Source organism: Cebus imitator, unplaced genomic scaffold, assembly GCF_001604975.1.
Source record: "Cebus imitator isolate Cc_AM_T3 unplaced genomic scaffold, Cebus_imitator-1.0 Scaffold4, whole genome shotgun sequence".
NCBI lineage: Eukaryota > Metazoa > Chordata > Mammalia > Primates > Cebidae > Cebus > Cebus imitator.
In genome coordinates, this window is record NW_016107319.1 from 4,133,259 (window position 1) to 4,146,269 (window position 13,011).

The 13,011-nt window shown below is 40.1% G+C and overlaps 1 protein-coding gene across 40 annotated transcripts in view; it reads right to left on the reverse strand.

The window, feature by feature from the left end:
* The window catches only part of RBFOX1 (RNA binding fox-1 homolog 1), a 754,257-nt gene that overhangs the window by 15,344 nt on the left and 725,902 nt on the right, over positions 1-13,011 (reverse strand). For 26 of the 40 annotated variants that reach the window (XM_017533966.2, XM_037740311.1, XM_037740353.1 and 23 more), the window contains one exon: positions 4,671-4,723. The exons of the other annotated variants lie outside the window; for them this stretch is intronic. In XM_017533966.2, coding sequence (XP_017389455.2) covers positions 4,671-4,723 — 53 coding nt within the window. The remainder of the gene's footprint in view (positions 1-4,670; positions 4,724-13,011) is intronic. 40 annotated transcript variants of the gene reach the window in all.

Here is a 13,011-nt window from a genome sequence, read left to right on the forward strand (position 1 = left end):
CCTCTATCCCCACATCTATACCAGTACTTTGAGCACATGGAACTAAACATAAGCCTGCTGCCTGAAGGGGACAGGCAAAGTTAAACTTGCAGTGAAACAACTTCTAGAGAACCAATCGGTGCCCTTTGGTACCTTCCAAACATTAACAACTTGGTCATCCAACTCGCAAATACTGCTTTTGTAGGAGCAAGATAGCGTAGCTGGGGAAGGTAGGAGAATTCCACTTGACGTCAGAAGGTCAGCGTGCCATGGACGGACATGTAGTGAGTGGAGGCGGTATGACCCAAAGGGAAGGACTCTGGCATCGAGTGGACTCTACTGTGACTGAGGGCAGGCTGCTAAACGTTTCTGGATCTGAATGTATTTGTGTTTACTCTCCAATACAGGGATAACATCTACCTCATGGAGCTGCCATGCATGTATGTGTATACACACAAATATATACATAAACATGTATACATACATGTGTATGCATTGTATGTATATGCATTACACATAGACATGTCTGTATGTGTATTTACCATACTAGCACACAGAATTTGCTATGTAAATGACAGCTACTATTAAACCCTGGAGAATCAGCAAAGCCCCTACGGGGAACAATTACGTCAGGGATAAAGGGCTTGCTGCTCCATGAGAATTAACTGATAGACCCTTAGAACAAGAACAGGGAGTAGACATTCGACAGAGTGGACCTTGTACCCTTCTAATCTGCCAATATGTCCTGTTTGTTCTCCCACCAAAACACAGCTTAAAGATGACCACTGCTCACCCGCAAGCACCCTACTAACCCAGGCCATTGTCAGCACTCTCTGAAAGGCTCCAAGCCCCCGCCCCCACCCCCACCATCGCCCTTAGGTGCTGTTTCTTCTGTTCTTTCCATATTGCAGTTTGGTCTCCACAAAGCAGTCAATCTTACACTAAAGTCAGATTACAACCCTCCCACCACTGCCTCCCCATCACTCTTAAAATCCCAAACATTTTCTGTGGTCTCCAACCCTAACTTTCTCTGACCCCTGGCTAACCTCTCTAGATGTTATCTGTAAAACACTCACCTGTACTCATATCCGTGGACCAACCTGGATGTATGACTCCTGGACACCTCAATTACGCCTCAACCACAGGGTCTTTGCACCTGCTGCATGTTTCCTGGGGTCACACATTCACTTTCAGATCCCTGCTCAAATCCTACCCCCTCAGAGAGGCCTTCTCTGATCACTGAGTCTATAGTAGTATCATGCCTTACTTTACATTGCCTCCCCTTCTTTTTGATTCATTATAATTCTTTCATAACTTACTATGCGTGATATATTTACTTACTCACATACATGGTTTGGGATCTGTTCTCCAATACAATGAAGGTCTTTGGATGAGGGCTTCTCCTGACTTATTTAATGCTATGTCCCCAGGGCTTGGAATGGTTCTTGACACCCAGCAAGGACTCAAGAGATATTAATCGACTGATAGGAATTTCTAGTTGCTCATCAAAATAACTTGCTTTTCAGCCTCCGTTCTCATACCAGACCCTTTTTCTACAACTACGACAATCACTAGCCCACCTTCGAAAAGTCCTAATGAATCACAGAGGGTGACCTTCAGTCTAAGAAGGGAAAATCATTTCCCCATTTTTTGCCATCTGTTGCAGAATCCAACTCATCAAAGGTTCTTGATGTTACTGAATGAAAAACTACTCAAGTGTGTAAGCTGGATGCATTAGGAGGCGTTCTTCCCTGTCGTTAAAAGCCTAGTCCCAAGTGCTACCCAACAGAGTGCACTTTGGGAGCAATGAAAACATAACTAATACCATTGTTGAAACCTCTGGGTAAGAAAATATCCTTGTAATTACAGTCTCTTAGACCACAAAGGCTAATGAAAACGCCTGTTGCATGTGGCTAGAAAAAGCAGACCACATATGTTGGCACTCTCGACAAAAGACCCAAGTAAAAGGCATCACTTTTCTTTGGGAGACTGAAAGAAAAATCCTGAAATGCTGCTGTTTTACCGCTTAGTGATTTTTATCTGTCTCCACCCTAAGCCCCAGACAGAACTGCCTATGCTTAGCCCATCCACCATGGGTATCAAAGAGGTGTTATTGTCATAACACCTCTTTATAAGAATTTCAGTTCTAACATCCATCAAGCCCCAGACACTGAAATTTTAAGCATGTGGATTTTTTTTTCTCGATTTAAAAATAGAGAATTTGCCTTTTGTCAAACTAGTAGATAGTAGGATTCAATAAATCTGCCCTAGTAAATGTTTTCATAAGGAGGTGAGAGCTCATTATACTAGTGCTATTTAGAATACGGGCAGTGGGCACAGCAGGTTTTTCAGCATATAGGAGATGATGCCTTAGGAGGCTTTCATTGAAACTATGAGCTACAACCTTTGTTGACTGAGCAGTTTTGATTTTTCATTTTCACTCTATGAGGAGGGTGGACTTGCTGGGAGATAATCTGACATCGGATTTGTATAGGTGTCTCCTTTTTCATGCTTCATTCAAAATTCAGAGTTCAAATGGAACCTTATGAAGCACACAATATATTAATATGGCCATCAAAGGAACAGGGATATCTCTCCCAATTTGAAATGCGATCAATAGCAATTCCTTAAGAATTTACTGAGCAGCCCTCTGGATTAGGCAGAAGGAAACACTCACCACACTCATGCAAACTTTCATTTTCTGTCGACTTCTTAAGAAATAGTGTGTGCGGATCACTACAAGGCGGGGTTGGTGAAGTCATGGGGCAAAATCAATATCTAACTTTTCCATGTTTTATCTATGATGACCAAATACAACCTAACACATCCTGGAACATGTGCAGGGGTTAACAGAAGGCAGAAGCTCTAGTGCACTGGGGCATCCTCGCAGGATGCCTATGAACATTTATTATTTTTATTTTACTTTATTTTTTGAGATGGAGTCTCGCTCTGTCTCCCAGGCCGGAGTGCAGTGGAAGGATCTTGACTTACTGCATCCTCTGCCTCCGGGTTCAAGTGATTCTCCTGCTTCAGCCTTCTGAGTAGCCAGATCTACAGGCATGTGCCATCATGTCCAGCTAATTTTTTGTATTTTTAGTAGAGATGGGGTTTCATGGTGCTACCCAGGATGGTCTCAATCATCCTGACCTCATGATCTGCCCACCTCAGTCTCCCAAAGTGCTGGGATTACAGGTGTGAGCCACCGTGCATGGCCGGCCTGTCTATGAACATTTTAAATCAACATTATTTCCCACCCCTACCTCCCATTCCAGGCAGCCTCCCCTTTTGTTGCATGCTCCATTCCACTAAGGCTCTGAAAATGTTAAACAACTCTTGTATGGCAGGAACATCCCCCCACCACTCCCAGCAATGCAGTTAACCGTCACATCTAGCATTGGGCATTAGTAAAGTGTTAAGGATGTTGCCACGTGTCACAATGAGAAGCAAAGATATTTGAGTCTAGGGGTTCAGGGGGAAATTGCAGGACCATCATCAAAGGGGTTTCATATATATAGAGTATGTCATTGCTTTAAAATGTCAGCATGCGTCATGCATACCTCTTGAACTCACCAGGTAAAGACATTAAAGCATTATAAAGGCTGAGGGCAACTACATAAATAAAACTGACCCTGCCTTCTAGAACAGAGGGCTGGGTGCATGTTCCTAGCTCTCCAGGCTTCCCTTCATTCATTCTCACTAAAAGCAGTAAATAGTGAAGCATTGGCAAAGAAGCCTTTCTCCTGCACCATTGATAAAAGGTAACAGATGAGTGCTTTATCTGTAAGGTTCAGTTTAATGTGTGTGTCTGAAGGTCATGGCATGCTCAGTTATGTGGGGTTAGTTGGAACATCCTCCCACGAAGGCTGAAAGCAATACATTGGCAAGATTTTCTAGTGATTGTTTTGGTCATAGTTTAGGCTTAAAGACAAAACGAGGACAAAAGGAAAAAAAAAATCTAGTGTTAAGGCACTCACCTATCTTGGCATTTAATTCCATACTAATGAAAGTACAAAGTAAACTGTTCTGAACCACATCAAAGAAAAAAGACAAGTGTTATTTTGACGGACATATCATGCAACGATGCAATTTCCGTTTGCCAATTTCCTGGTTTCAAAACCAAAAGACTTGGTCTCTCTAAGTTCTGCTACTTGAGAGACGTTTTATAAGAAAGGAAATAGAGGATCTTTGGCTGATAGAATGAAGATCCCCTTCTTATAAGACAGAGATAATTATATTCCCGAATGCCTCTAGCTTTATAGATTCAGTCTTTTACAGCCTCTAATAGTCCATAAAGATCCCAAATAATTCACATACCAATCTCTATGAACCCAGACAAATACGTCAAAAAACATGGAAGTCACAAGTCTGTGTACCTAATCTCCCTGTTCCTTCTTTTACCATAAGAACACTGATTATACCGGGAGACTTTCTTGTGGATTCATTCAACATATTTTTTACTTTTCTGGACTATGTATTACTAGAACCAGAAATAAAACATCAAAGTTAGCAAAATGCCTAATGTCGTCTTATATGGCAGAGCCTCAAGGCTTCAGCTGTACTCCAAAGATACAAGCTCTTTTTTTAACTAAACTTTCTAGAGTGACCAACTGCAGCATGTAAAAAAAAAAAAAAAAAAAAAAAAGGATACTGAGACTTGGATGGATGCATCAAGAAGTAGCAATGTTTGTTACCTGCAGAGGTGTTACAAGAAATTTCATCTGCTGCAACGAAGACGAACTGATTTCTGGAAGAGAAGATAAAATTCACAATACTGCTCGCTCAGGGGGAAATGTGCTCTCTGCCAATTGGTTCGATGTGTACAGATGAGGGGAGGGAAGGCTGCCGCGTGTGAATGGATGTTGAAAGGAAATGTGCTGATGTACCTCAGACTTGGAGAGTTTAGAAAGATCATGAAATAGGCATGCAGGGACCACTTAGAGTCATGACAGTGTCAGAATATGGACCATGTACAGGCTGTTGCACCAAATATTAATACTATGTGTTACCAAAACATGCCAGGGTATGTTTCGAAGGCTAACGCATTTCAAATTGTGCTTACATGAATTTCTATGCTAAAGAGATTACTTTGTAAAAAAGACTACTGATTAAGAAATAGAGTACACTACAGCTAGCTAGGAAAATTATAAAATTCCAGACTTACAATACCAACAAAAATTAAGAAAAAGCGCTGTCATTTCAGAAGACAGTTTTATGTGGTGATGTGTTGTAGATAATTCCTCATCAAACTAGGCTTGCTACATAAAGCTAAGAAGTCATCAGTTGAAATAAACCCTATCTGTCCCAATTATTTTTAATGATACAGTATTAAAAAGAATGAAAATAGAAAATGCTATTTTACTTTGATTTAGTAAATCCAGAAAGACGATAAAACTCTCTTAAGATGTTTCCACCTGAGACAGTTCCACAACGTAATGTGTTCTGATTCAGAGGTACTACTTACTCCTCTGGAAATAAGATTGTCTGTGTCAGGCAAGCTATAAAAATGGCCCACTGAGACTGGTTAGGTTCTCAAATGCCTCAGTAGCAGCAGTACAGGGGCTCTGAGTTTTCATTGGTTAGATTTTTACCATTCCTATGGATCAGCAAGAACCAAGATAAATGGTTTTTTTTTTTTTCCTTAGTGTGACTGGTTTTGTTCAAATGTTTCAATGCTTCAAAAGTAGTGATTGAGCATTTCTTGAAACATCTTAAGAAAGTTTTACTGTTGCAAGAGGTACACCCTGGGATATAAATAGATCTGCCATTTGGATATTCTCTAGAATTTCAAATTCAGTTAAATTCTAGTCATTTTTACACCAATAAAATATAAACAAATTATACATGCATTGAGAATAATATATTTAGTATTTTTCTCCTACATAACAAGCCACAACTAAGTTTGTCACTTATGACAATACAAGTTAACTTCTACAAGATTTTTTTGCTGTCTTTTTATTCTGACAGACTTTTTACACCCTGTGAATATCTGGCCCCAGATTCTCTTTTTGAGGAGCAATATGATTTAAAATCCCTGAAAACAAGGGAGATACTTTGGTTGAATATTTGGTTTGACTTACTCACCTTTGACTTATTCAAGGGGCAATAAGACATGGGAATTCCTAACTACAGGTATGGTATTCTGGGGCGCACAAAACAAGCACTTATAAGGACCTCTGTGCACAGAATGCTCCCAAGAAGGCTACCATAACCAAGAATGGCGATCTGGTTTTATGCAAAGGGGCAAGCTCTTTGGACTAGGCATTCACATATCTATGGCAGGGGGCATGGGGCAGCTCTACCCAATTTCTACTCCCTAATCCTAAAGCCAGTGCCCCCTTGTGTTCCATTTCTGTGTTTTCCATAAGGAAGTGTCCAGTGTACTAGAGATGAGGAAAAGCCACTTGGAGATACCCAACACAGATGTAAAATTGTGATTGAATGAGTAGGGAACTTTTTAAAATGTAACCTACAAGTGTGATTAGAAACAGCCCTGTAAGAAACTAGCCTTGTTTTTTAAATTGTTTCAGAATTGATAGTAAGACGGTGTCCTTAAATACTCTTTTTGATACTAGGCACTTCAGCTACCCTTTTTCCTTCATCCTTTCCTTCCTCCCCTACCCTTGCCTTCCTTTGTCTCCTTTTCATTTCCCTTCGTTCTTTCTCTCTTCCTTTCTTGGCAACCTGTGTGTATTGATATTTTTTTGTTTTTTACCCATGGTCTCTTTATGATCGCTAAGTTTCAGAACAAAAGGGACTATTCCCTTTGACAACTTGCCCTCTTCAAAAGAGTTGGTTTAGATTACTTCTATGAATTCACATCTACCTCAAAGCAAAAAGAGCTCTCTGTAATAGTGATATTTAAAAGAATATGCCATGGACTCTGCAGCAATGCCAAAGGAGTTAATGGCTACCAGTTAAGTATTTTATTTTTTTCATGTATCCGTTCTGTACTATTTGGTTTTTTAATCCACATAATCCCATTACATCCCAGAAAGGTCACCCTAATGTGTCAGAAAAGTGCCTTTCTGTAGAGTTCATTAATTCTAAGAATTCAATTGGTGTGATTACTACTTCCCTTGAACTATGTTTTCATCAGTTGATAAGTGCAATTAACAGGAAATGTCTGTAAAATCAGATTGGCTCTGGGTGGCCCACATGTCAGGCCAAACAGAAGAATTCTGGTAGAGTTCTAGGGGGAGATGTCATGTAGGTGTCTATATCCACTGTGTTATGTCATTTTAAGTATAGCTGTTGCTCTCGCCTTGAACTTTAAGACATTATTGATTTAGAGGACCCATAAATGGATCATCTGACCTTCTCTTGAGCCATTTGCCCCAAATGACCAGAGACATATGATCAAAGAGACGAATGTCTCTGCTACATCCAAACAAATTAAGAAAAAATTAAAAGATCAGAACAATGTAGGTGTATTCTCAACAGGGGTGCTACCTCTTAGGGGAAGGCTGGTGCCAGGGTCTTTTTATGCAAATCCTAGTGTGCTGTTTTCTCTCAAGATAGACTCATGGATTTAAACTTCAAAATGTACCTGATTTTCCACAAACTGGTCTGTTCCTTAGTTGTAGTTTGATAAAGCAAGTCTGGCTGAGTCGTTCTCAACCGTGGCTGCACATTGTCAACAATTGGTGCACTTCTAAAAATTTCTGGTTACCAGGCTACACGTAAGACCAATTAAATGGCAACCTCTGAAACTGGGTCTTGGGCATCAGCAATTTTTAAATACTTTTAAATATTTCTGATGTGCTCATGTTCTTTCTCTGAAAACCACTTGCTGAGTTGAATGGTCCTCACCTTGGCTGTTCCTTAGATTCACAGATTAAAAGAGTACCAGTGATAGGACCCGCTCTTGTGAATTCTGCTTTAAGTGATCAGGGGCAGGGTCTGGAAAGCAGTTCACAAAATGTTCTGTAGGTGCCTCTAATACGTGGCCACAGCTGAGAATCAGTGGTATGGCACCAAGGCAGAGTGACTCAAGGAAGTTGATTGAAGGAAGGGATTCAAGGGAGTCGAATCACTGAATCTTTTCCAACTTTTGTTTCTATTTTTGCAACTTCTATTTGGCCATCATGCTTGCCTCCGGAGCAACCCAGCTACTTAGGTTTTGGACAGTGCAACCACAGAAACCTGGTAAAGTCCAAGAAAGGGTACTTCTAGTTTCTAGATGCCTCTTAAGATGGTTGACTTTAAACCTCAGCCTGAAAGAGAAACGAAACTGCCCTACAGTGGCCCTGTCATCATCTTAGTACTTGAGTTCTTACTTGTTCTTCTTACTGGACCATTTCTTAGGGATTGACTCATGATCGCCTTTGCTTGAGTTTTTCCATTTTTCCCTCCAGTCTGCCTCTAATTTTGTCTTTATCCATTCTGTCATCCAAAACCCCTTCCTATATTCTACCTCTCCTTCTCCAAAATTTCTCAACCTTCCCTGAAGATAAGAATTGCGTAGAATGTTCAATAAAAGTATGGATTCCTGGGTTTCCACTCTGACTACCTGAATCAGAATTTCCAGGAGAGGGGTCTGGTAATCTATACACTTATTAAGAACCCAGGCGTACCTGCTGATCAGCTCAACGCGGGCACCATTTTCACTGTGCTACAGGTAGTAGGTGCTCCTGTGAGGGAATCACGCCTCCTGCTACTTCTTACCTTGAAGTTTGGGCAACTTTGCTGAGAAATCTGCAAGTTTATTCCCATTTTCATTTCAAAGCTCACCTGTCCCAGGAAGAGTGTTTTGAATTGGGAAGGCTTGTGGGTAGAGGAGAGGAAGGATGACTAATTGATGAAAAATGATGAAATGGCCAAATGGAGTTTAAAGGAGAAGGCTGTGTTTGTCTTGGCTCATGGGAACGTTGACTGCAAAGGCTACTTACCTAACACTTATCTAGGACTTCAGGTTGCCAAGTGTATACCTATGTATTTAATTTTTCTTATAACCCCTCTTTTTATCTGTGTAGATGAGGAAACTGAGGTATGGAAAAGTTACATGATGTGAGGAAGCTGTTAAGTGGTACAGGTGAAACCCGAACACAGTTGGCTTTGGGTCAAGACCCAAGCTTTTACTATGTAAGGTTCTGGTTGGGAATACTCATATAGGGGGTATTTAATCAGCAGTGGTGTGTGATATCTCCGTGGAGAAACTTCTTAATATTCTGAATCTTCAGTTCCTCAGAAGTAAAATATTTGAATTCCTCTTTAAGGATAATTCAGAGAACTAAAAATATATTCTGCTCTAACAATAATTTGATGACGAAATGGCATATACCATGATCTTTCTCTTTTCACTCTTATGTCACCAGGCTATTCTTTTAAGATGGTTTGTGTAGACCAACCGTCTAGATTCTATCTGCCTGCCTCAGCTGGTGGTACATTTAAATTAGTCCTGTGGATTGCCACAAATCCCCCTCATAGCCCACTTTTTTCCTTACACTAACTCTCATCTCTTTGCAGTATTCCTTGCTCTGAAAAACTACCCATGGCTAAGTTCTGAGTCAAATTAAAATGGTAGCCAGCCCATGTTGCTGGAGGGGACATGAGAGTTGCAGAATAAACTTTTGGTGCAGGCAGGTGGGATGCGAATGTTCTCCATATTGAATAATAAGGGTTTTAAGTTGTATTGCTAAAGAATCTGGTCACCTCTCATTCTTTGGCTTCTTAATTCTGTTACATTGCTATTGTTACATAGAACTCAGGATGGATATCACTCATGGCAAGATTCTTCTTGTATCCAATGCTATGAATATCAACTCACTCTCAGACACACACATACACACACAAAGTATTTACAACCTTCCAAGGATGTCTGCTAGGCAATCCCTACACCTGAGAAGTTGGTCTCCTGGCCTGGTAGGTGGCAGCCAAGATGCCCCAAGATGATAGTGGCACAAAGTCCAATTCCACCTGTAGGTACTAGGATATCTGTTTATAAGGCAGAGGTTCTTAACCCTGACTGTCCAGCCAATACTTTTTAAATAAAAAATATTCAGCTAGGATTGTTTTTTAAATAAAATACCAATGACCAGGCTCATACCCCAGTCATTTAAGTTTAGCATCTTTCAGAGTGGTTCCCATGCACAAATATGCCTGAAAAACCCCTGGGGGTGATTCTCGTCTGTCAGCCAGCATGAAGAACTCATATCTCACTGTATGAATACCTCTCAGCATATGTACCTTGCCTCTGTGGGAAACAGAATTGTCTTCTGGGTTTAAATTAAATTGCACTAGTGTTGATCTTGACATTTTATATGTAACGTTTTAATTGCGAATTATATTCCAATCATAGTAGTTACTAATTGTTTTATCATGCTTACCGGGATGCTTCCTTTTTTACATATAAAATTAAGGTGGAAATTCACAATAATCAGTTTATCCTTGTTCATCTTAAAGTTGCTAGAAGTGCCATATGGAACTCAGCCGAGTTTTCTGAATATTAAACAATATGCAGATCTGATGCACCTACTAAAATTCTTATTGCCGACCTTATCAAATAGTTTACTCACATTCATTAATTCAATCCTTAGATTGTAAATGAGGGGCTTGCCACATATCAGCTACTGAGCCAAGTCTAAGGGATCTGATGCTCATAGCCTCTTAATCATTGGAGTATCTTGGACTTGCCTGTCTGGAAGCTCATGATCTAATTTACAGTTGTTTTATTGTCGAGAAAGGAAGGTTGCTTGCAATCGGTATTTTGCCTCCTTCCCACATCCAGTACTAATACTCTGCTCCGGAATGGTACAAATCCCATTCAGATTCACATTTTTTTTACCTGCCCTTTTACATTTATTCATATTTTAGTATTGTGTCATATGTGCTTCAATACACTGTGGCAAATTGTAGAAAGAGACAGGGTATGCACAGACATGTAACCAGATTGACTATAGAAAGCTCTCAAAGGTTCTACACCTATCCCTTTTTGAAAGGGAGAACATATGAAAATGTACTTAAAAACATTTCATTCAGACGCAGTTCCTATTGCTAACATTATACACATAAAGAAGTTTAAACAGAAAGGAGATAAAGGGCAATGAATCTCTCCCCAGTTTGGATATTCTACCAAAAAGAAACTCAAAAAACTGAGTCTTGGAAATTGAAACCCAAGACCTTGAGAACAGTTCACGTCTATCATTTTACTTCCTCCAACATTTAAATTCTCCGAGTTCCCACTGAACTTCTTGTCTAGGCTCTGGTGAACCGAAAGCAACCATGAATCTGGAAACCATGCCTTGTTGCATGCAAGCTGTATTCCACTAGAAAATTCACTTCACTTTTCTGGGCCTCAGTTTCTTTACTTGGAAAAATTGAGATATAAAAATAGTAAATGCCCTTCCTGGACCCTTTGTGCAGGCTGAATGAGAAATGAATGTGATATCATTTTTTTTTGGTCGAAAATACTAGCTTTTTTTTTTTTTTGGACTCACAAAGGAAAGTCTATTGCTCTCTCCTCCCAAAGAAGAGGGCAGGCAATTGGTTTTACAAAAATCCAAGGGAGTGATAGTTAGAAGGCTGCATTTATACTGGGAGACTGGCCATTTCTTCTACAAAGCAAATGCAGGTGTGGTGGCTTAAGTTGCTCCATGGGCAGAAAAGATCATGAACATCCAAGGCACAGGGTGTGAACAAGGAAGATAAGATATTTGATCTCATGGCTCCCAATTTTTTCCCCAACTTATTGTGATGTATCTACGGTGGAAGTCAAGATTTAAAAATGAAAACCAAGAACAAATATATTGGGTCAAAAAGTATTCTAACTTTTAAAAGCCAATCCCACAGGAAACGTCTTGTTTTTTTGCACAGGAAGAAGGCACAATACTCCACAGTCCAAGGCTGCTGCTGCTGCTACCCTGAGTGCTACTAAGTGACAGGATATCTTAGGGGGGCTTTCTGTTGATGACGCCAACTAATTCTCACAACACCCCAACGAAGCAATGATCATCCCTTAAGCCCACTTTATAGATGAGGCAGTTGAAGGTCAAATAGCTTCAGTGTTAGCCTGCCCAAATTATCTCATGTAAATAAACTCGGAGATTCTGACCCAGGTGTCAATCTCCATCTGTTCTCACATCCTGTGTATCAACAGCAATGATTTGCTAGCATATTTCTATATCAGAGCTGGTCCAATGAGTACAGAAGATCCTGTTACTATTCCTGTCACAGCCACCTGTAAGTCCTGGGATGCTGAGCAAGACACAGGTTCCCAGTAGGTTAGTGTTACAGTGTATCTTACAGATTAACTAGACTAAAAATAATCTTGGACTTTAAAGTGAATTTAATTTAATGTACTTGCTCTTGCTTCTATATATTCACTGTAAATACTAGCATACTTTCTAAAATGTCTGTCAATCTGAAACCGAGTTACTGATCACATTTGCACCACCTCTTTCAGTTTATAAAGTAATGTTCACCTGCTTCGTCTCTGTTTCTAATTAGTGCCATGTTTTCCACTTAGCATAGGAAAAAACTGAGCATCTATAAAGTTAAATCAGTTGGAACTTTTTCAGGTACTTCTTATATTAGTGTGAATCTATTATGTAATTAATGACGTGATGTTAGCATAAATAACTGTTTATGGTCATGGATCTTTTGGGGTAAAGAAAGAATTAACTGTGGTCCTGGGCCAGGTGAGGGAAGAAGTCACAGTGGAGTTGATGGGATGCCCAACTGTTGATAGCTTACTTTCTCATTGAAGAAGGGAGAGTACAAAGGCAATGGTAACCAATTTTCAAAGACACATGCTCTTAAATTTTGCAAGGTTTGTGGCGGGAGAACTGTCGGTCAACATTATTACATATCTGGGTAGAATAGAAGCTTGTTTTCTAAAGTGGGGCTTCTCAAACTTCACACCAGTCATTCTGGAACCTTGAAAGTACAGGTTCTGGTTCAGCAGGGCGGGGTGGCATTTGGGATTCTACGGTCTCACAAGCTCCTGGTGAGGCCAATGGTGTTGGTCTGCAAACTATACTTTACGTAGAAAGACTCTGCAGGCTTTTTAGATGATCCACTCAAATCTTGAAATTT